This window comes from Oenanthe melanoleuca, chromosome 3 (genome assembly GCF_029582105.1).
Source record: "Oenanthe melanoleuca isolate GR-GAL-2019-014 chromosome 3, OMel1.0, whole genome shotgun sequence".
NCBI lineage: Eukaryota > Metazoa > Chordata > Aves > Passeriformes > Muscicapidae > Oenanthe > Oenanthe melanoleuca.
This window is the reverse complement of record NC_079336.1, coordinates 23,173,474-23,197,643: the sequence shown is the minus strand read 5'-3', so window position 1 is coordinate 23,197,643 and position 24,170 is coordinate 23,173,474. Positions and strand designations below refer to the sequence as shown.

Genomic DNA, 24,170 nt, shown 5'->3' with positions numbered 1-24,170 from the left:
TGAAAATATTGACACAGCCTTAGCTGAAGTGGTGGAAAGAGCGCTATTATCTTGCCTTGAACACAGGGAAGCTATTGCAGAGATAAAACCTGTTAAATAACAGACAGACCCCATGTCTTTACTTGTGGACTTGAATCAATACTGCGAGAAAATGAGAAGACATTTGTGAAGCTTTTATTCAATGGCAAATCCAAGTCAATAAGGTGTTGTTTTTCCACTTTTACATAACATTTAGAGCAAATTAGATCAAGCAGGTCTCACTTATTTTTTATCCGAAGCAAACATCACTTGGCATCTTGAAATCCTAAGACTTTTTTCCCCTTTATTAAAGTTTTGTCACCCAGTCAGTGAATAGAATTAATTTCTTGCGACCTAGTATGGTCAGGCATTAGAAATAACTATGAATTATGAAATAATTTTCTATGATCAAATTAAATATTAATAAAACTCTTTGAAAATAATTTTATTTGTTTCTAGAATGAAAGGACTTTACTCTCAGGATGACATGAGCTAAAAATCCTCATCCAAACAATTCATTAGTTTTAACCAATTTTTGTGCAATGACAGAGCAGTTTTCAGAGACTGCTTTTAATTTTTAGCTAGAAATATTCTCCATAACCCCTTTTTTGAATTACACTACATTTGTTGTTTTATATTGGAATATTTTATATTTCCTTTGAAATCTCTCAAGTTACATGAATCTTAAGAACTGTATAGCTCTACCTCAAAATAGGTTTGTGTGATCCATAAATATCATCTAACAAAATAATGTTTTTATAACTGTCAATTAATTTTTTTGCCAAAGTTAACACTTTAAATCCAAGTAAATTATTGTATCTACGCAGCCAAAAAAATGTCAAGCTCTCCATTAACTGGGGTATAAAACTGTCTGACTCTCCTTGCCGACAGGTTTGAAAGAATTTGCAGATAACTGAAGAGAAACTGATTTAGCAGATGGTTAGACGTGCATGGTGAAAAGCTATATATATGTATGGATATATAAAAATATATATTATTATTAATATTTTTCCCATTGGGAAGAACGGCTGACCCAGTTCCGCTTCTTCTTTAGAAAGTGTTCTTTTCCAGACTAAACACAGACTTTGGGTGGGGTTTTGGGGATTGTATGTATTGTACAGTGCATATTTTCCCAGGAAAACACAATCTGGCAGTGACTCTGGCTAACCATGAAAGAGAAAGAGGCAGGCTTGTGGAGACATCTCTATGTGGAGAATATTGGGGGAGGAATCCTGCCATGGATGGAGAGCTTCTTGGTTCTCTCCCTAAACTCTGGGTTGTTTTCTTATCTAACTGGACAACTTTGGCATCTATGTCATCTCCCACACTTATTGCTCCTGTTATTATGTTCTCTGAGTGTTAAATTATGCAAAGAATTTTACTGTGGCTACCTGCCTAGTTACTGCCTGAGTGATGGGGGTAATTATGACAGGGCAGTTCCTTTTTCTTTTCTTTAAGCCATGGCAGTTCCTTTCAGCTTGCTTTCATAGGCCCACAAACTAATAGAATTTGGAAAAAAAAATTGATTGATTGCAGTCTGATCATTCTAGGTGTTGTCTGGTGTTTCCACATAGCTGAGAATGAACAGTTTATGAAGTGCCAATTGCAGCCTCCAGCTAAAGAAAGGCTCCCCAGGGCTTCAGGAGAGCTCTGGCTGCTACCAGACTTTATAATTATTTCCCACACTTTTCCCTATCCTCTCCTCCTTGTCCTTTCCCTTGTCTCTAACCCCTGCTGCCCAGGCAGGGTCAGTGAACTTTAGTTGTACGTCAGTGGCATTTGGCTGTAGAAAGGATTAAGGGCTGAGAATGGCGAGACCAGGCGACAGTGCGGGAGATGGAGAGGGAAGGAATGGGAGCAGGCCAGGGGGACAACAGCAAAGCACAGGCTGGGCTTTAGGAGGAGGACATCCCTCCCTCAGCAGGCAGCAGGCAGTGCAGGGCTGGATACAGACCTGCTGGGCAGGGGAAGGCTCACAGCAGAGGAACAGCCTCTGCAGAAACTGCTGGAAGGCGGTCCTGCTCCTCGGGGCCTCGCGTGGAGCTGATGGCGCAGCACCCGAGGGCGTTTCCCACATCAGCAGAACTACAAAAGTGGAAGTTTGTCATGGCAGGGAGAAGGTGAATGCAGATGGAGAAAGAGCAAAGAGCACCATAAAGACAGATAATGTACAAATGAAAGGCAGAATTAGTGCAGGTGTGGGTTTTTTCCCTGAGCCAGCCTCGAAGGCCCAGCGAGCCGTTTCTTGGGAATGCCCTGTGGCTCAGCAGCCACCTCAGCCTGCCCAGGCACTTGGCTCCCTGGGCAGAACTCCTCATCCCTGCACAGCTGCAGGCAGCTGCCCCCACCCTTCGGTATGTGTGTGCACAGACAGGCAAGGAACGTTTGCAGCCGTAAATAACTTAGAAGCTGCTTTTAAAAACCGCAGGTTAAGGGATGAGGGCTGCCATGACGCACACAGAGGCTGAGATCAGAGCAGCAGCTAAGAGGGGTCAGGAGAAACAATGAATCCCCTTGTTCTGAGTCATATTTATGAGTGCTCCATTGCACCTAAAGTTCATATTTATTGGCTAGGCCATGGGGTTTCCCCATTTGCTCATCTCTTAAAATAACACCCCTGGTTAAAATTTCCTATAAAACACAGAAATGCTACAGTGGGCAGAACTTGTCAACCCTGACAACTACATTATTTAAGTTTGTGGGTGGGGTACACCAAGCAAGAGCTGGTTTGTGTTTTGTACTGAATTATTAATTTGTTTCTATACAAAACATGACTGTAATATAAGTAGAAAAGGAAAGATTTTATAGATCAGCTCTCCACTCAGAAATTTCCCAGTTATGAGAGATGCTCCAAGAGATGTGTCTAGTTCCCAGCTCTTTTTGAGCAGTTATTCTGGTGCAATAGATCAAGAAACTGGCTTTATTAACCACTGCTATATCACTTAATACAGATGTGGTACATGAGGCACATGCGGTATCTCACAAAAATGTGATTCTACTTTTTTTCCCACTGTTATTCAAGGCAAACTGAGGCAAAAACTATTAATGAGTCAGAACCTAGGAAACTAATCAGGACAGCTAGTGCTGGTTCATGATACGTATCTGTAGCTAAAAAACAGTGATTTTGCAGAAGCAAAATTCCATGTAATTCTTTTTCAAGGAGAATCAGGATGAGGAAGAAATTTAAACAATTGAAAGTTCTGTAAGGTTTATCTTTATCTGACTTAACAATTTTACTTATTCAACCTTCATGAGAACCTTAAGGTCTTTTCCAGCTTCAATGATTTTATAATTATATCCCTTTGTTGACTGAATCAATTATATGAAATTGTTGGTTTAATTCACAGGTATTTGACTGTAGTCAAATTAATGAAGTTAAATTCATATGATCTGGTAAAGCTGTACCCCTATTCCAGAGTAATTATTGTAAATTAAGAGCAATTTGGTAAGGCATATCCATTTAAAGCATTTTTTTTAATGGAGGGGAAATACACATGGGGTATGCAGCTATTAGATACTGCAATACAATTTAAAAAACTCATTGTATTGGACTTTTTCAATTGTGAATGGCACCATTTTTGGACATTTGTTCTGACAAAACAAAATTTTTGAAAAAATATATGTTCTGTTTTGTTCTAGGCCTTAGAAAAAGAAGGAGCAGGGACACTGAATGATCAGGGACTGATTTTGGAGCAGTGGGCAGCTGGTATCTGATGGCATCTGGTGCCTAGAGCCATGGGATTCTGGTGGCAAGTTTTCAAAAACACTGGCTGAGAAATTGAAAGAGTGGGAGAACAGTAGTGTGGATGATATCTCTGTGGGAGCAAATCCAGGGTACAACAACCTAACAGCTGTAGTCTTTGGGGTGATTTATGATGGTGGAACATAGCTCCGGGAAGGTTGTTCCCAAGGTTAGCTCAGCTGGAATATTTGTCAAAAACTACAAGTCATAACATGCTAGTGATCCCAAAGGTTAATCTGCTGCTCCTGACCAGGTTACCTTGCTGCCCCATTCATGAAAATTAAATGTGTGCAAAGGTTTTGCAGTCCCACCTCCAGCTGAATCAGAGAGTGAAATATCAGAGCAACCTAACAAGAAAATCCTGAAGAGCCTCAGATAGAGAATGGAAACAGTGTGCCTCTGTTTTCTAATCCATAAAATGAGGATGGGCAAATACTCCTGTGTTCATTTTCTCTTCTGTGCATTGTCATTCTTTGAAGTTGCAGAGTACTGGCATAGCTTTCTTCTTGTGAAGGCTTGTTTTACTCTGGCTGTGTGCTCTGTAAAATACTTGGCTTCTAAAAGCCTCACAGCACCTTGCATTTCATCATGGTGATCTCAAATGTTATTTTAGAAAGGTCTAAAAAAGGCTCTTCTGTAATGGCAACAAGTTTGCTGCTCTTCAACATAGTTTACAAAATAATGAAAATTAAAAAAGGCACTGGAATTTAAGCACCAGAACTGAGATTTGTGTTCTAGTGTAATGAAGAGAGGAAGTGTGGCTAGCTTAGCTCTTGTTGTCAGAATATGGGCTTGTGTCTCTCTGAGTCATGTGTGCATGCATATCAGTATGTGTGCATAGCTTTGTGTATGTAATATAGAATGCATGAAAATCTCTTCAGTTTTAGTTACTGGAATTTTTCCCCCTTAAATCATAATATTCTTTCCCATCAATACTATGTGGCTTTAGCAGCCCTGACCTTTCAAGCTGCCTGTTTGGACCAGTGTTTATCAGATGACCATTTGACCTCCTTGTTAATTGTACTTAATTACATCCTGTTGTAACATTTTGAAATACAGAGGAGAGTTTATGGATCTGCTCCAAAGACCTGAAGACTAAAACAGCAGCAGAATTCAGTGGTATGAGGTGCTGAGTAGTAGTGTACTGAGGGTAATGAGAGCTGTGGCAAAATTAGATCCTTAAACCATTCCTTTTCCATTTAGGATTGTTGGTACTTCTGTGAATAATTTTTTTTTATTTATTTTTTTTATTTATTTCTCCAAAGAGATCAAGAAAGGAGTGAGATATCAACAGTACTGCAAGGGCTGAAGCTCACATTTGATGATACAAAAGATAGTAGCCTCTGTTTCCACAAATGGAGCAGCAATTATCCTCTGCAGCTGCAGAAAAACAAAAATGAAAACAAATCAACATCCAGAAAGAGCCACAGTTCTTGAAAACAGTCACTCTAAAGGCTCAGAAAGCAACTTCAAGCACTTTTTACATTGCTTTTCATATAGTCAACGGCTTTTGAAACACATGGCATTGACCATATCACTTCTCACTAGTGATGAGATATATAGATATATAGATATATAGATATATAGATATATAGATATATAGATATATAGATATATAGATATATAGATATATAGATATAGAAACATATAGATATATAGATATAGAAACATATAGATATAGAAACATATAGATATGCATATACATACATATAGAAACATATATAGATATATGTTTCCTTTTCTCTTGTTCATGGCTTACTTTCCACAAATTTGTAGTAAACTTGATTCCTAAAATACATGAAGAAAAAAGGGAATAAGGGAATAGAAGCCACAAAATTTTCATTAGCAGGTGAAAATCTAGTCCCAAAATTTTAAGGCAAGGCAAAACAATACACATTCAATTTTGTTTTATTATAACAGTTATAAATAAACTTATTGAAGAATGAAGTACCATAAAAATAATTGTTTGTTGTGGTTTACTGCACATCATTATGGCATTATTGCAATGGTTTATCAACCAGCATGAGTCAAATTCTAGATAAAAAAGAGAAGTTAATTAGGGCTGTGCTGTGAGCTCTTTGGCTGATGCAGTACTGCCCATGGTTGTCACTGTGAACTGAACACTATTGTGAAAGCTGAAACACTGTACTGTCTTTCATGTGGCAAAGGTTAAACCTATTGTTCAACTAGACACAATTTCTTTTACATAGTTAAATGTTTTTAGTGTATTGATTTATATTACAAGCTTATATGATTAAAATATAAAACACAGAATTTGCTGGATGTCATAGTATACTGTTCAAAAGATCATAATTTTTAAATCCTCTTGGGTGTTAAGCAATAGAAAGTATACCTAAAAGCATACAATTAAATATGATGACATTCAGGAAGGGCTGGTTTATTTTTCCAAATTTTGAGAGGTAGAGAGGTAATATAATGTGATACTATACAGCATTGTATAGCACAGTAGTATAAAATTACATATCATTGCAGAATAAAGTTTTTTCTTTTCTTTAATTCTTTGGTTATCTCCTGTAGTATATCCTGTAGCTATCAACAGTGCTTCCTCAAAAGGTAATTTTTTCATCCCTTCTTAAACTATTGAATTAATAATCATGTTTAATGAGGCTGTGTATAATAATGAGATCACATTTACAAGGAAAAACGTTTTTAGATATATAATATTTTAAATTTAAGTAAGTATATCTTAAATTTATTTATAATTTTATAAAATATGTGTACATATTTCTTTTTCCATAGAAATATAGATATGGATTAATGCAAAATCCAGAGGTGATTGATGCTGTAGAGTAAATTCCAAGACACAGATCACAGAATATTCAGAGTTGAAAGAGACTCACAGGGATCAAATGCAACTCTTAAGTGAATGGCCCATATGGAATTGAAACCCAACTGGGTTTAATGGGTTAACTGTCACCATGCTCTGAGCAACTGAGCTAATCTTGAGGTCGATTAGTTCAAGTTCATGCTGCAATTCATTGGGTCAGAATGAAGAGAGTAATGTCATTAATTAAGATTAACAGCATATTGCCACTATTTTGATCACCCAGGAGCTGTGTTCTGCTTCCTCCATATTTGTATGTATTCCTTGTAATAGCAAAATACAAGAGATGTGCTTATTAGCATGTGTGTGCATGGCAGACCTTATCTAAAAGGTGTTCATCACTCAGCTGGAGCCACTACACAGGCACACTCATGAACTGAAATCTTGGCTCCATGGGCACAGCTCCCAAACAAGTTGTAACCTGTTCATGCTGTTAACATTATCATCTGCTGCTGTGCAGTAATGAAGCTTCTTTTATTAACTTATCACTATATCATTGCATCATTATGTCTGGGACATTTACCACAAATTCCATTAAATCATGGTGCTTCTCCTTGTCTGCAGGTAGGGAGTGAGTCTTCATCAAAATGGGAATGAAAGCATGTCTCCAAAAGACGAGACTGTGATGCTTCCAGTTTTGGGGATGAACAAATGGAGTTTTTCATTTGATAAAAAATCTAAGCCTATCCCCAAAGATAAGTCAGCTTACCATTCCCTGCTCTTTCTTACCTTCTGCTCAGAAATTTACACACATTTTGTCTGGGGACCTCAGCTCAGCAGGCAGCAGAAGCTTCAGGAGAGCATCTTTGCTGTTCCAGAGAGGTGTTACACCTCTACAATCAGCTTGGGTATTGTGCTTGTAATTAACTGTATAAGGAATATGGGGAATGCAGTCTCGGGTGGAATAACACTGAAAATGCAGAAATATTACAAGCATATCCACAGTCCTGGGCAGCCAGCTCTAGGTGGCTGTGCCTGGGCCAGGAGCAGATGAGTTCCTCAAGCCCCCTCCAACCACAGCCTGTGACTCTGTGACAGTAACTACAATGTAGGAGGATCTTATTCTTGTTTTATACATTGACATCAATCATTGAGGTGTTTTGGAGAGGCGTTGGATGAACAGTACTGTGTGCTCAAAATGTCATACTTTCTACTTTGAAAAGTTTTTTCTTGCTTGTTATGTCATTTTGAGACTCCTGTGTCTCTCTCCCCAAGTCTGTCCAAAAGAACCTTCAGTCGTGTAACCTCAAGTTAATCTGAGCTCTTGTTTGTGAAGATTATTTTTCCTTTCCTTTGGCAGTGCAGGTATAATGCTGGATGGCCAACCCAGAGGTATTTTATTCACTAACAGTTAATGAGTTTCTGCCCAGAAAGAGGATCAAAATGTTCATTAACTTTGGTACTTCTTTCAGGGGGGAAAAAAACCACAAAGTAGTTTCCTTCTTTTTGAGGGGACTTATTTCATATGTGGATGGAATTATCTCTGTGAGAATAAATCATGGTCAGGTTAGACTGACAAGAGCAGCAGAGGAGAGGGTATATCCATATTAACAAGCTGTTAAAACCACAGCCAGATCCCAAAGTGGCTGTTAAAACCTGCCATCTGAAAGTGTCATTCCTCACAACCCTTGGCCAGTCTCCTGTCCTGCTTTTCCTCCTCATCTTCCTCCCATTTTATTCCACTGTGTCTGTGAGGGTCTGCTGTGCTTCTGGCCCCATTGCTCTGTTCCTCAGCACCACTGCTTAAACTCTCCTAGGTGGATCCCTGGTGCTGGCCAGCAGCAAGAGTGTCCAGGACAAACCTTTAAAACAAGGGCCAACAGAGCATGAAAGATAAAGCTGAGTCTCCCTACATTTTTAATTTTAAGGTGATGACTCAGTATAGTGATTAGCTCAGTAAACATTTGTGCAACCAAAGTGTAAATCAGGGGATGTCTGAATTTATCTGAGCCAAGCTTACATAATAACTAAGTACATGGCCTGTGAGCAGCTATTTTTTGCAACTGCATTTAATATCCTGTCTATATTATATTCTAGCAATTTTTTTATTTCTTATATGTAAAGAAGCCTTCTTCTACTCTCTAATGAGTAGCCCCTGAGGGCTTTTCTCCTTATCCTTGTTATAGCTGGACTCTTTTTATGGAATGTTTGGTCAGTGTTAATGAGTATGGGTAAGATTAAAATACTCAGATGTGATTGTAGAGTAAGCAGAAAATATTGTCTATCCAGTTGTAATCAGTTTGGTGTGCAGACACAATTTCCATGGAAGCATTTCCAACAAACTCCACAGCAGAAAATAGATGGAGTTTGTTAGGCAGCTTGTGTGAATGGTAAATGGTAGAGTGACTTGCCACCTCTGGCTGGAAGTGAGCAGAGGGTTAACAGGAGGAGAAACTAAGGAGATGTGAGAAGATAGAGTGCACTTTAATGTTTAGCTTTTCCTCCCCTGCCAGTTGCCCTATGATGATATATGCCCTTTCACCCTCCTCAGAAGTTATGTTCCATCTGTATACTTTTACAGTGTCAAAACAGTTATAACTTACACCTATTTTCTGACCATTGGATCCCAGAGGTATAACTTTTGTTTCTACCCAGTTGCAGCTGAACCCAAGAGGGATCTTTTTTTCTGTCATTTGTTAACCTTGAGGTTGTGTTGATCTGACATCCTGACTTTCACACAGAGTCAGAAACCTGGCAATAATTGTTAGTTTTCTTTGTGATGATCTGTGATTATAGAAAAACAAAATTAAATGTGAGAAAAAATGGAAGCCTATTGACAGATGGTATCAAAAGGTGAGGCAAAGTAGACATCATTGAAAACAGCAGACAAAATTAGCAACCTGAGGCTTGGTAGTGTAAGGATTAGCTAATTTATCTATGCATTGGCTTAGAACTACGTAATAGAGGGATCTGATGAGTTCTACTTTTCCAAGTAAAGATTTATTTATCACTGATGAAACTGAACACAACCAGAAATCTAGTAAATTTGTGATATGTATTTGTGATTGGAGTGCCTTTGTAATATAGAGTGTCTTAAAACAATAAAAAAAACCCAGGGTCCTTACTTATTAAAGATTAAATAGCACATATGTGCAGTTGTATCTTTTGTTGTGCTTAATACTGCAGCTGAGCAACTGGAGTAAAAGACTTGAATTTGTGAGGTTGAAAGATACAGTGTGTTATAGTGTCAAAACCATCAGAAAAAGGAGACTTTGAGGAATCATGTTGCCAACTATCTTTTATGTTAGGATTGTGGTAACACCCAAACTTAGACTCTCAAAGTTCTGTTCACTTCTAAAACTCGATCTCTTTGTCTGGTTACTTCTCCTCTTGTATTGGCCGGGTTCAAGGCAGCCTGAGAAAAGCAGGGTGTTGCTTTCGCACTTATTTTGTATCAACAACTGAAAGCCTTCCAGCATCTAATTATTATTGGACCAGCTGCAGTGCAGCACTTGTTTTGACTTGTTGAGCAAGTGCATTTGACTTGGAAGAAAAGTAAATAGAATGAATAACACATGTTTAGCAATGAGATTTTTAACAAAACATAAGCTATTGAATGAAGACCAGCAATTTCATGAAAACTTCTATTTCACTCCATATTTTAATGTAAAGTAACAAGAAGGTATCATGGGTAATCTCACAGTGTCCAGATCACCTGGGAGATTATGTGTGAGAAAACCAAGCCCAGTTACGCCTCTTTGATTGAGGCATTCCTTTAGGTATCTGCTTATAAAAGTTGCTGGCAGGCACCGTTACAGGTTTCTGGGAACCCTTTCCTTCTCATGGTGAATGCTGGAAGCTTTTAACTATTAACTGAGTTCTAATTCTTAAAATAATTCATTGGAAAAAAGCCTGCAAACTTATCCTTTTACATGTTCACTACTATTCTAGCATGGGTGTATAACTTTCATTATTTACCTGGGTATTGTCTATCACTTACTAAAGTGAAAACATTGCATGCACATTTTGAGAGGATTATAAAGTAGAAATCGCATAATAATATTATTTAATAATATTTTAGTCTTTACACTATTTGAAATGTGTGTTTTGTTAATTGGCAAGGATCTATGAGATCTTATTGACGACAATAACAAAATGAAGAAATGAACATTTTAATAACAGAACAGCACTCTCAAAAGATGCAATGTTAAGTGCTTCATTAAAATATATTAATATATTCTAGCTTTTTCTTTTATATATATATATATATGGGATAATGAAATGCATTTCTTTGAGAGCTAAAGAAAGAAAACCAACAAGTTAAATATTTGCTTTGAAAAAAGGCAGGCAAGGGGGTTTTTTGTTGGCTTGATTTTTTTGTTATGCTTTCTCTTTTCCTTCTTGCTCTAGATTCTGTTGCCATTGTTGAAGACTTTTTTCATTGACTTTGTTTTGGTCTGAATCACTATGCAATTCCTACAGTTCAGTAAGTCTATTCAATTATAGACAGGATGGGATGTTCTACCACAAAAAATTTGGCTTTGATAAATAATATTTCATTTATAAAAAATGTCACTAACCGCACAGTATTTCATCAAGCAATTTTCAAATTGCTTCTAATTTTGGTAAACGAAATAGGAAAATGTTGCTCATTGATATCAGAAGCTGACCTGAAAATAAAGAATTTAGTGAAATAACTATAAATTTACATCAGTATATCCAGCTTCTGCATATTACTGATCAAACTTTATTCTTTGTGTTTTGAAAATAAAGTATATTTAATGTGAAAGTAATTTATATCATTATTTCAAAACCACATCTGTAAATACATAATTATTTTAAATACAACCAATATAATAATAATAATAAATGCAGAGAAACTCAGATGAAAAGAACTGCAATAAATCAGTTTTTAAGAAACAGAACTGTTGCAATGAAAAAAAAAGAAACTCTCCAGACTTGCCCTTTCTAATTAAGCAAAATCCCCACTGATAAAGTAAATAGCTTTGCTCCAGCTGGAAGGGGATCTGAATGTAGATTAAGTTTCTGACAATGATATTCGTGTCTAAGATAGGGTATGTGTGGAATGTAATTTTGGGGACTCCTATTTTCATCTTCTGCCTACATTTTTCATGTAAGATATCACAGAATCATAGAATCATTTTTATTGGGAAAGGCCTTTAAGACCATTGACTCTAAATGTTAAACAATCACTGACAAGTCCACCACTTTGAGGGCTTTATTCTGCTCCCTGTACCTGTCTTCAGCCTCGGGGAGCTGGCACTCAGAGAAAATCTCACCCAGCTCTGTTAAAGGGTGAGACAAAGAAGACATTGAGCCCTTTCCTCATCCTTTGTCACTGTATTTTTCCCCACATCCAATAGAAGGGAGATTCTCCTTAGCACTTCATTTTTTGCTGATGTATTTACAGTAACCTTTTTATTGTGTTTTAAGGCAGTGCCCAGATTACATTATAGTTTGGCTTTGCCCCTTCTAATTTTCTCTCTGCATAACCTCATGACATCCTTGTATTCCTTCTGATTTCCTGCCCCTTCTTCCAAAGTGCATAAACTCCCCTTTTTTTTTCTGATTTCCAGCCCAAGCTCTTTGTTCAGGCTGCTCCTCTTCCCCACTGGCTGATCTTTTGGAACATGGGGACAGAGTGCTCCTGGCCTTTCAGATTTCTCTTGTGAAGGACGTCCATCCTTCCTGGACTCCCTCACCCTTCAGGTCTGCCTCCCAAACACCCTGCTAAACACCTTGCTAAACAGGCCAAAGTCTGCCCTCAGGAAGTCCAAAGGAGCAGTTCTGCTGACCCTCTACCTTATTTCTTCAATAACTAAAAACTCCACAATTGCTGTGCCCAAGAGGCCTCCAGCTATCACATCAGCCACCAGTTATTCTCTGTTCACCAGCAGCATGTCCAGCAGGACACCTTCCCTAACTGAATCCCTCCCCAGCTGTGTCAGGGAGTTCGCTTCCACACATTCCAGGAGCCTCCTGGACTGTTTTCTCTCTGCTGTGTTGTATTTCCAGCACACATCTGGAAAGATGAAGTCCCCCATGGGAACAAGGCCTGGCGACTGGGAGGCTTCTCCCAGCTGCTCGTGCAACATTTCATTTGCCTCTCCATCCTGGCTGGAGGGTCTCTAACAGATTCCTATAGGATATCTGCCAACTACCTTCCCTCTGATTCTAACCTATAAACACTCAACCCAGTTGTCACCATAATTAAGTTCTATCAAAACATTCCCTAATATAGAGGGCTACCTCATTGCCTCTCCTCCCTTGCCTATCCCTTCTCAAGAGTTTATAGCCATCTTTAGCATCACTTCAGCTGTGCAAGCCATCCCACCAAGTTTCTGAGTTGGGAAACTACTACTTCATCCTAAATAGAAGACATGCAGTGGGGTGTATAACTCAGAATTTTGTAGTTAAAGCACTCAGCTAAATGATTATGGCAATGTAAATGGTAAATGTCTAATGTCAAATAATAAAAAAATTCAGATGTGGGAGCAAAAACTTATTTAATTCTCATTTTGGTCCTCAACTCCTGCATTTCTTCTGTGGAATGGCTCAGGATGTCCCATTGCTGGGCTACTGGCATCCTGCCATGTTAGGCTACAGTCATTGAAATCAGCTGATAAGGATTGAACTGTCCTTTGACTGAGCAGAGACTATCTCAGTCTGATTTTCTGGTGCTGCCATGGATTAAAGGGGAAAGGTAAATAAACTCCTTTGTTCTGTTTACTGGCTGGTACAAGGCAGCTGACCCTTAACAAACAGAACTGTCTCTCCACTGACTGTATCAGGCAGCCATCTCCTGTGTCCAAAACAATACTTTAAGGACAGGTGACTATTTTCTTCAATTTCAATGCCCAACTCGAAATAGATTCCTGATTTCAGATCAGGAAACTTACCATTCCCAAAAACAGATAAACCTAGTAAAGCATAGTGCTTAGAGAAGTAGAATCATAGTCTGCTGCTTGTTTTTTTTTTTTTTTTTTTTTTTTTTAATCACCACTTTGGGAAGTTATTTTTCTTCATTCTTGGACTTTAAAAGTCCACCTGATTGAAAACCTTTTCTAGAAGACTGTAATCCTCATTCAAATGCCAATGAGCAGAATGAAATGGCTGCCACTTACTTCAATATTAAGTAGGTTTTGCACTTTTGGGACATCCAGGGTGAAAAGAGGAAAGGTATGCCTGCCCAGATAAAGTTGATGTTCATTTCCTACAAGTCAAAAAAGTTGCAAAGTTTAAAAATATCAAAATACGTATTTTAGAGTCTGTAGTCTGGTCTGTCTTCAACTGAGAATGACATTCTGATGAATGTCCTTAACTTCTCTCAGATGCACTTCATTCAAATGTTTACACCCAGCATAGCTGTTTTATTTTGATGGGGTTTTTTTAACCCTGTCTGCTTCTCTAGAACCACTTGTCACCTTTCCACACATCCTACTAAACATTTGTTGCCTGAATTTATGAAAGGTGAGTCTCTCTAAACAGTCTCATCTGTGATGCTGGAATTTGAATGAGAGAGAGAAGAGCAAGAATGAGGTAAACAGCTATTTGATGTCTGTCTTTTCACAGTAGCACAATAGCTAATTCCTAGGGCCTCTGACCTTTCAGTGTCCTGTAACAGAGTACTTGCATTAATCTGTTGCTTATCTGTCACCTACCACATTTGATATTTCCAGTCTCTGCTTTCAATTATCAGTCATTAGAGGCAGCACTGAGTAATTTCAGGAGAAAATGCCTGGAACCTTTGACCTGTTTCGGTCAGATAACCACAAGTGTTCACTGTAGATAAACTATCATTTCATTATATTCAAGATGTAAATGAGTGTCGTTTGTAGTGTATCAGCTTACTGTAAACTTTATCACCTTGAAGTGATTAAAACTGACTGGTTTACTTAGTACTTGTAGGAAGAATTTCGAGTCAAACAGTGAAATTCAGTGAGATTAGTGTAAATGACCCTTTATAGTTACACAGGTCTGAAAGACCTTCCATTTTGCCTTGGCAGATATGTTTAGAAGTTAAATAGTGACATTAATTTGAATAGTAAGACTTCACTGTGAATCCAGCTGGGATCCTGGGATCCTATATTGTAAAATCAGATCATTGTAATATGTTTTTCAGCATATCTCTGGTTTGTTACCCATTTGCCAGAGCAGCTTTCACTTTGCCTATATGTCACAGCCATACACCAACATCTTCAGGCAAAGTGAAGCACATATCAGTGTGGAGCTAATCACTAATGAAAGAGCACATCTAATAGTCCCTCATGCACAATGACCTAAACTCATTGCTAGCAGTTTTTATGTTTTTTAAGCTCAGTCAACATAATCAGATATTTATAGCAAAATTTCTAAAATACTGATTACTTTTTATATTTGTTATCCATATAAGTGCTTTGGGTGTTTTTTAGTTGTTCTTTTTTCCCCCATAAAATAAATAGTTTTGTTAATGAAAATCAGTGCAGGATATTTTCTTTTGGTGTGAAAGAAGACCTCTTTTCCAAAATACCTTTTTCCTGTAAATTTGACTTTTTTCTTCTTAGAGTTAGACTTAGTGTTAATACAGTGTGAATGTTTCATCAGTTTGCCACATGGGTGGAAAATATCATTCTTTCCCATCTTACACACAGGTGTTTGTGATATTCCCCTGAGCCATGATTTGTCTGATGTAACTGTAGTGCTGCATATATTAATTTCAGGTGGTATAAAAATACCATTTTTAAAAGTCAATGCTAAGAATACTGACCAATAAGTAAGAATTTTTTTTTTTTAAATCAGTGTTGACCCTAATATTCTACTTACTTTTTTACTTTGAAAAATTATATTCCTCCAACGATTAAAAAAATACTGATTTTTTGGTCAACTGGCTTTTAGATGCTGTGATTTCTCCCACAGAAATGCATTTTGGCAGATGTACTGAGCAGGGCTGGAATGACATGAGAACATTCTGAAAAGACTGAATACTTTAAAATCTTAACCTGTGTTTTTCAGGCTGTCAGTGTTGAAAAGCTCTACCCTGTGAAATAAAAATATTTGAGAAATGGTGCCTCCCTGCACTTCATGCCATTTCAGCAGGACAAAGGACCTGACAGATACCCTACTGAGCATTCACAGTCTTGCCTGTCAAGGCATTTATTAAATGCAGAAGGGATCAAGATTTTTTTATTATTTTCAGCAAAAAAATATTCAATATAATTAAATATTTTACTTTTTTAACTTGGCTGCCGTTCTAACTGTTGGTCATTATTGCAACATCACCATCACTGCTTTTTTGCAGTCTGCTATATAATGCAAGATTTTAAGTTGTGTGCATTTGTATGCTTTTTTTTTTTTTTTTCTTTTTTTTTTTTCTTTATACATTGGCTGATATAAATTTGCAGACAGAAATTCTGGATTCATTGCAGGGAATGGGACTTCCTTGGACTCGGGGTGTATAAGCAGTGTTCTTCTGTGCCTGTTTCCTACAGCCCTGCCCTTCTGCAGACTCTTGCTACTCTGTAAATGCTGTCTCGAACCAAAGAAATTTTGAACTTGTGTCCCTTTCAGATGACAGTGCTGCATCTTCCTTGGGTATATATGTGAAAACACAGACAAGTACTATCTGTGTGAGTTGTAACAATTAATTTGAGGCCCACCAGAAAGTGTCTATCAGTATTCTTTCAGCAGTTGTGAGTGACTCTGAGAGATCCCCAGTGATATTATTAGGGGTATTGTAGAGGCTTCTGACCAAACTAAAACATATAGGGAGACAACTACTCTTTCTGAACTGATGTTACTAATTAAAACAATTAGCTTGGTAGAGGCTAGACAAAAGGAAGCTTCCAACCCAAATAAAAATCAATCAGTCTATCAGTAGTGGCATTTAAAATTTTTATTCAGTGTCTAATTATTCAATATTTATTCATAGTGAGTAGTGCTTAGTTACCCATGCAGGCTGGTAAATACTTTTGGAAAAAATACTATCCAGAGACAGCAGAAAGGTTTGTGCTACCCTAAATCTGTTTTAAATATAGTTCTCATTTGAAGGTTATTGACATATCTGTTCCATGACAGATTTGAAATGCTCAGTTCTAACCTCAGAAGCTTGCAGCAGACTCTTTGTACTAGAAAAAGCCCTCCCGGCTCAGTGCTTTTGCATATGCTAATCTCTGCCAAGTTCCTCTGAAATGAAAGGCTTTACATGGGTATTTAAATAAAAAAGCAAACAACTCCCAAACCTTCAGTCAGATCTCTGTATATATCTCACAGTTTAGAAAGGGGCAGTGGAGCTGCTAAATAGACTGTATCCTGTTTCTCTTCAGTAGCAGCCCATTCATCTTCAGGTACAGAGCAGCCAGTTTACATGCTTCTGCTGCTTTTCTGCTTTACTTTTTCTACATGGTGTTCGATGGCAAACCCATGTAAGCTAAATATGCACTCGAGCCAAGTAAACCTCACAGTTAGCAGACAATTTTCCTTTTGTCAGCCAGGAGAAAGTTCATTTTCACTGAACATAAAGTGTTCTTATAGCCTATATATTTTATTTTTGGGGGTCCTTAAGGCAACACAGATTTGTACGTAAAAAAGCAAAAACAAAAACAAAAATAAAAACAAAAACCCTAATGAAAACAAGGACAGTTTGCAGTTTTGAAAAGGGAAGTAAACTGTAAAGGACTAGTTACATGACCACAGGTGACTTAACTAGTAACTATTGCTCTGAAAATTGTGTTAAATACTTTCTGTTCAATAGTTCTCACTTTAATATGTCCATAACTATACCCTTATATGACAAGCCCAAAATTATTTTTTTTACCCTTTAGTGCATTTCTATTTTGTAAGACAACATTGTAAAAATGAACATATATAATTTTATGTATAAAATTATATAATTCTATGTATATACACGCAAACACATACACATTATGTATGCAGAGAAAATTGTTTGGGAGGGATGTATAAATGAGCATGTAAGTGTAAATATTATAATATACACATTATTTATATATGTAGCATTTAGTAATCCAAATGTGTGCTTTATCAGAATTGACATTGTTCCTCCCTCAGATCTGAGGACTAAAATGCAATAAAAGAGCTGGAGTTAGAGCAGAGAGTGTTTAGGGAAGCTGAATGTTTAGTTGGTTATCTAAACCAAATCCCAACTCTGAGTTTTACAGTTTGTCTACCATCAGTGAAACAAAGCACGTAGGTCACGAGGCAGGTAGAACTTTTCCAGAAGAGAGAAATTCTCTCTTCCCACAGCTTATTCATAGGTCAATGATATGTTGTATTCTGTGGATGTGGAAACCATGGATCATTTTCCTTTCCACATCCTTAAAATCTGAAGTATTAATCCCATAAGGCGATCATCAGCCAGTGCTCTGGCCTGTAGTTTCCGTTGTCACATCAAAACATATATTCCATTGCAAAAGTTGCTTCTAACTCACTCAGAATCAGAACTGCAGCAGACAATGGAAGTAGACCCAAAGTAGTTGTAAATTAAAATCCTCTGATTTGTTTCTCTTAAAATTCTGTAGAAACCTCAATTAAGCTATCATGAGGTTTGCTTCTTTAATTTTAAATTGTGGCAGTGTCAGAAGCAGTGGAACCTGCTTCTGCCCAGCAAGAACAGGTTTGAGAGGACTTTTCAAGCCAGAATTGCACATCCCATGCTGCTGGGGTGCAAGAACCACTTGGCCCTGACCATCAGTTCCTTCTTCTGACCACTGCAAAGATAACGTGCATGCCATTAGAGTACAAGTTGTGTTAATTTGTACAACTTAACTGCTTCTTAATTATGTAGTTGTTGCAGTGCACTTTAGCACCACTTCTATTATATTAAATGGAAATGAGCTGCATTCCTCTCATCAGCCTGCTTATTAAAGGCAATTTGTGTTTTCCAAAGTCATCTCTATTTCTGACATTGCTATTGCTGTGCTTATGGCTAACAGAAGTCCTAAATCCTTCCACAGCTTTTGGTTTGTCCATATTTCTAGTTACTTTACAACATGCCCCCTTTCAGCTTTTTTTGATATTCTTTCCACTCCAGCTTCTGGAATTTATATAAAAGCCACGGAGTTTTTTTTCCTTTTGAACTGAAGATACTGGGCTGGTGGAATTTCCTTTAACTGGAAGTCTGTCTGGGCTTGTGGTTTTATTATTTGCACAGTTTTATATTGTCATGTTTGTTAACCCCCAAGCAGAGGGAACGCTCCATGAATCATGGGAAATGGGCGTTTGTTCCACATCTCTAGTTTACATTCAATTCTTTTGCTCACAGTTGAACGGGACAAGGACTTCTCCCACCACCGAAGGCACTACAAGGAGTTCCGCTTTGACCTGACTCAGATCCCCCACGGGGAGGCAGTGACAGCCGCCGAGTTCCGGATCTACAAGGACCGGAGCAGCAGCCGCTTCGAGAACGAAACCATCCAGATCAGCATTTATCAGATCATCAAGGAGTATCCCAACAGGTACCCTCCTGCCATGCACTCCTCATGTTCTATGCCATCCCATAACCGATAATCAATCACAAGTCAATAACTGACCATAAGTGTACACCTGACAAGGCATCGCTGCTGCCACTGTGGCTTGTGCAGTATTAATTCTCAGGCAACAACAGCAGACACTGAACAAGAATAAAACTTACCTTAAGTGTAATTTATTTCAGGTTTATGTTCAAGTTCACCAAATAATCTGCCCATGCACAGATTACATGTTCTCAGTGAGCAAATGGCAGAGTCCCATGAACAGTCTAAGTGTCTGGATTTGGGAAATGCACCATTTGCTGACACTGAGGTGCTAAAAGCCAAGATTCACTTAGCTCCTTAGAGGCAGAGAGATTGTCTAACTTTGATTACTTTTGAAGAAGCATGGCTTTTTTGCTCGTGTTTGACAATTCTGCAGAAGGTAATTAAAAGAAAAACTGATGCACTAACTTTAAGATGACGTGCATACTTTACACATGCTGCTGTGTAACTGAAAAGTAAAACAAATCACGGAATCATCTAGATTGGAAAATACCTTTGAGACTGAGTCAAGCCATAAACCTAACATGCCAAATCCATCATTAAACCATGTCCTTAAGTGCCACATGTGATGCTGCACATGAGCAAACCCCTGATTTTGAGTTTGCAGAGCTCTGTACATGACATGTTTCCAAGACTCCACAAGATCTCAGTAAATCTCAGCAGATTTCACCAGGCAAAGTAGCCAAATACCTGAAAATTATGATTGAAAACTAGTGTCAATTCCATAATGCTTCTGAAAAAGCTGCATAGACCCAAAATATGGGGATTGAAATTAAAGTAGTTTATGTCTTTTCTCAGAAAAGTAGGGAAAAAGTTCTGTTTTAAGATAAACAAAAACTCTTCTTAATCTTGGAACTGATTTCTATCCCAGGAAGGTTTGACAAAACCAAAGAAAATGTCAACTTAAACTTGCAGAGTATTCTGGAGAAAATAAAAGCCCCAACACAAGTTAGCTTGAAGGCTGAGTTAGAACTGAAATCTCTTTTCTGCCCACAGAACCTTGATCTTGTACCCTCCAGGTCAGATGTCTGAACATCCAGTTATAAAATATTTATGGCTATAAACTGGGATTAATTTTATACTGTGGAATCAAGAAAGGAAAGCACTCATCCTTCCAGAATACTTTTCACTTTCTTAGTAAATTTGGGGATGAAGAAAATAAAGCAGTTTTTTTGTTTTGTGGTTTTTTTGGTTTTTTTAGCTCTATCTTCAGCTTCCCAAAAATTCTTTTGACATAGTTTCTAAAAGAGATCTTGGAGGAAGGAATGAAGCAGGAACAAAACACATCTTTATAAAGAGAGCAGGTCAAGGCTAAGGTGATGAAAGCTCTTCACCTGAGAACTCAAATTTTTTTATAAACTAATGGGAAAAGTTAGTTGCTTTAATATTTTTGATGTTTTCAAGTTTTTTAATATTTTCACAGTAGGTGGTTTGTACTCTGTTTTAGAGAAAGCAAAACTGTTTACCATTCTGATGAAGATCACAATTAATATTATCTGACTTGATCAAATGACAACTGCCTCTGTGAAGGTACTAAACAATTCTTTTGATTTCTTTCAATGCAGAACAGAAATTTATAAATGCTTTATATTTACATTTAAAATTATTAAGGCCTCATGTCCTCTAATGGAAGCATGATGCTGACAGGAGGAACAGGCAATGATGTGCCATGCACTTGATTTCACCAGTGTAACTACAGAAGCTTCAAATGTAGGCTAAGTGTTTCTCTCCTATTGTTGATTTTGACAGTTTCTACTTATATGTAGAGATATTAAAGGCAACTACCTCAGTGGAACAGGATGGGAGAAGAACAGAAGCTCTTCACTGTTCAAATTAGAAACAAGAAATTTTTTCCACAAGCCCCTTGCTGTCTCCAGACAGAAGAGACCCCAACACAAGCTCCCAGGATTTTTTTTTCCCCAGCAAAGGCACACCTTTTGCTTTTAGGTCCAGACTTGTGATATTCTTTGTCACCTCAGGTTTGTTCTACAAATGGAAATGAGGTTTTAGGTGCAAAATTTTTAGAAGCTCCAACTACAGAATGGGAGAGTGCTAGAACTCTGAAGATGGGGAGGAACTGGAACATACTGTCCACATAAGTTGTGAATGTCACATTCCTGGAAGCTTTAAAGGCTGGGCTGGATAGGGCTTTGAGCCATGGATCCAAGTGTAAGGTGTCCCTGCCCATGGCAGGGGTTTGGGACCTGATGATCTTTGAGGTCCCTTCAAACCCAAACCTTTCTCTGTGATTCTGTAATGTCCCACAGTCCTTACTAGTGACATTCCACAGCAAAACTGCTCCTCCATCCTTCTTTGCTTTGAACAGGAAACACAGGTGTCTGACAGGACTCTGCAATCCCAAACACAGGTGTCTGATAGGACTCTGCAATCCCAAACATAATCCTGCCATGCTTTCAGGCAAGGAGTGCCCAGGGTCCAGGGTTTCCAAGCTGCATACTAAGGATTGTGCTGTTGTCTCAGGCATCTTTTTGTCTTTATGGCAGCATGACTGCTGAAGTGGAAGTGTTTAATTCCCTTGGAGTTTGCTGAAGTTCCAGTCTTTGGGATTGAGGTTTTCTGTTTGGTCTAAGGAAGCATGGCCCATAGCAGGCTGACTTCTCATGGAGCCCCACCCTGGATCCTACCCAGATCTTTCCTCAAGAAAACAGAAAATATCCTCCAATATGCCAAATCATTGTTCATGATTCAGTGGCAGCTAGCCACTAATTTAAGTAAACTCTGAGGATTCTTCCCACATTAGGGAATGCTCAAGTGGCAGTAAAATACAAGAGCAGGTTTCTAGAACGAGTCTAGAGGGAAAACAGCATTATTGGGATGGTCTATCACACTGTAATAATTATTTGATATGATCAAGAACTGTTCTGGGTTTCAAGGAACAGAGAGATGGTTTGTTCCGCCTTTACTTTCTTAAGGGTCCCAGGAGATGTGAAGCTTCTTAGACATTCTGCCTTCAGCCTCTTTGCTGAAATTCTTGTCTGTGGTAGGATTTCTCCTGTAGAAAAACTGATCATTGGGGACCAGACTGAAGTCTGTAAAAGTAAAGCAAATCAGTTGCATTCTGCCTGAATGTATTCACTGTTGCATTTCGGGCTATTTAGACACAAAGCCTTAGGTTTTCATTACGTGTTGCGGGCTATGTTTTAAATAGAAATACTTTTTAAAATTCAGCCAAAATTTGCAGCTGTTTTTCATTTCAAGCATGATTGCACAAAATAAAGGAGTATTTAAAAATTAAAAATGTCACAAAATGTGATAAGAAATTTGAATCAATGACATAAGCTAATGAGGGAAACCTGATCCCAGAGCTCCTGCTGCCTTTTCAGGAGTCAGGTTTTTACCCTGTATCTGTATCAAATGTGGAAAAAGTTGTTTTTTTCCCTGACAAATACTTTGAATTTCTGTAGTAATATGCTGTTGTGTGGGCTAAATAATTAGTATTGGTCCAGATACATTTGCTCTATTCTTCTATGAGTTTTCAAGAATCAGTTCTGGTTTTCTCTAGGTATCCCCAACTCATTTTCATTTCATTTACTGAGTTAATGAGTAAGAGCAATCTGTCTCTTTAAAGTTTATTACCTTAGCCAGATCACTATAATTGCAGGGAGACAGCCAAGTAATTGAAGTATCAATACCAAAGACACTTTAGTTTGAGTTTTTGCTGCAGTACAAAGTAATAAAGTCACATTGAGGCAAAATTTGTCATTTGTAGGAATTTCTGGATGGGGCCATTAGTAATGCCTTATTCTGATTTGGCATGGGAAACACTGTGATTTTGAGAACATTTAGTATCAGCCCTGGCTTTGGAATGGAAAGACTCTATATGAGAAAACAATTATATATTCTAGGGGGAGAAAAGACAAGTGTGGAATTATATCATTGTGGTATTGTAGTATTTTATATTCCAAACACTTTTACAGTTTTCTGTTAAATCTACTGAGTGATGCAAAAGCATTTTTAAATAAAACATCTCAAAGACTATTAGTCAGAATTAAACTTTCCAGGTTTAAAGTTCTGATAAAACTGCTTATAAGAGGAAAAAAAAAAAAAAGTTGGCATTTAAGACTCCAGAGAGTACTATTTATGAGCTTGTGGTACGTTGTTAATTTGTTCAGTGCTAGCATAGCAGGTCAGGCTCTTTTGAATTGTAAGATTTTCTTCATGTTAACTCCAGAGGGGGAATGTAGGTTTTCTCCTTGTGTGGTCATTAGCAGAGTCCTATTAGAATGGAAGTGATAAGAGCCCAACAAGAGATTATCCTTTAACAGAAGACAAAAAAAGGTGACTTGAAAAAAAGGCCCTTTCAATTAATTTTTTTTAAATTACCTTCCTTTATAATTTCTGAGCTCTTTGACTTGATTTTGCATTTATATCTCATGTGTAAGTAAACATATGCTTGTCATAGTTCACCTGGTTTTATTTTCCTTACTATTTAGCAGCCACAATTTCAAAAGGTGCCCATGATGCTTTTTATCAGTATTAGACCTTCTAGGTGCATTTACTGTGTTTAGATAAGGCAGGAACTTTCTAAGGTGTCATTGTGATTAAGCACTGTAAGAATACAGTAACAAGACACTAGCAATTTTAAATCCACTTTTTTACACAAAGTCTGTTCTTTCAGTCTGTCTTTACTCTTTAAGCATATATTAATTCTTTCTGTAAGGCAACAGCACAATTCCCAGGTCTATCTGAGCCAAGTCTTCCTTTAGCTGACTTGTACAGTAAAAAATTAGAATAAAACACTTTTTCTTGTAGCTTACTGTTTTGACTACTATTTATGGCACAAAATAAATAGATTTCTATAACTATAGATTTAGGTTTAAAAGGTTAAATGGTGAAAACAGTTTTTAATAATGCATGCTGCTTTGAAGAAGTGTGTAAAATGAAACTGATGAGAGTTAAATATCTTGGGTTTAGTCTGGTCATTGTAGTAAATTATTTGTAATACAGATGATGATCTGGAACCAATTGTGGCACGAGATATGTGAAAACAGAACAAATAAATGACCCGTACTAAAAATTTAGTAACACAATTATACTAACTCCCCTGAGCAGCCCTTCTGAATTACTGGAAGATTTC

At 37.6% G+C, this 24,170-nt stretch overlaps 1 protein-coding gene across 2 annotated transcripts in view; it reads left to right on the top strand.

The window, feature by feature from the left end:
- BMP5 (bone morphogenetic protein 5) overlaps positions 1-24,170 on the top strand; it is a 55,291-nt gene that overhangs the window by 5,766 nt on the left and 25,355 nt on the right. For both annotated transcript variants that reach the window (XM_056488496.1, XM_056488495.1), the window contains one exon: positions 18,823-19,015. In XM_056488496.1, coding sequence (XP_056344471.1) covers positions 18,823-19,015 — 193 coding nt within the window. The remainder of the gene's footprint in view (positions 1-18,822; positions 19,016-24,170) is intronic.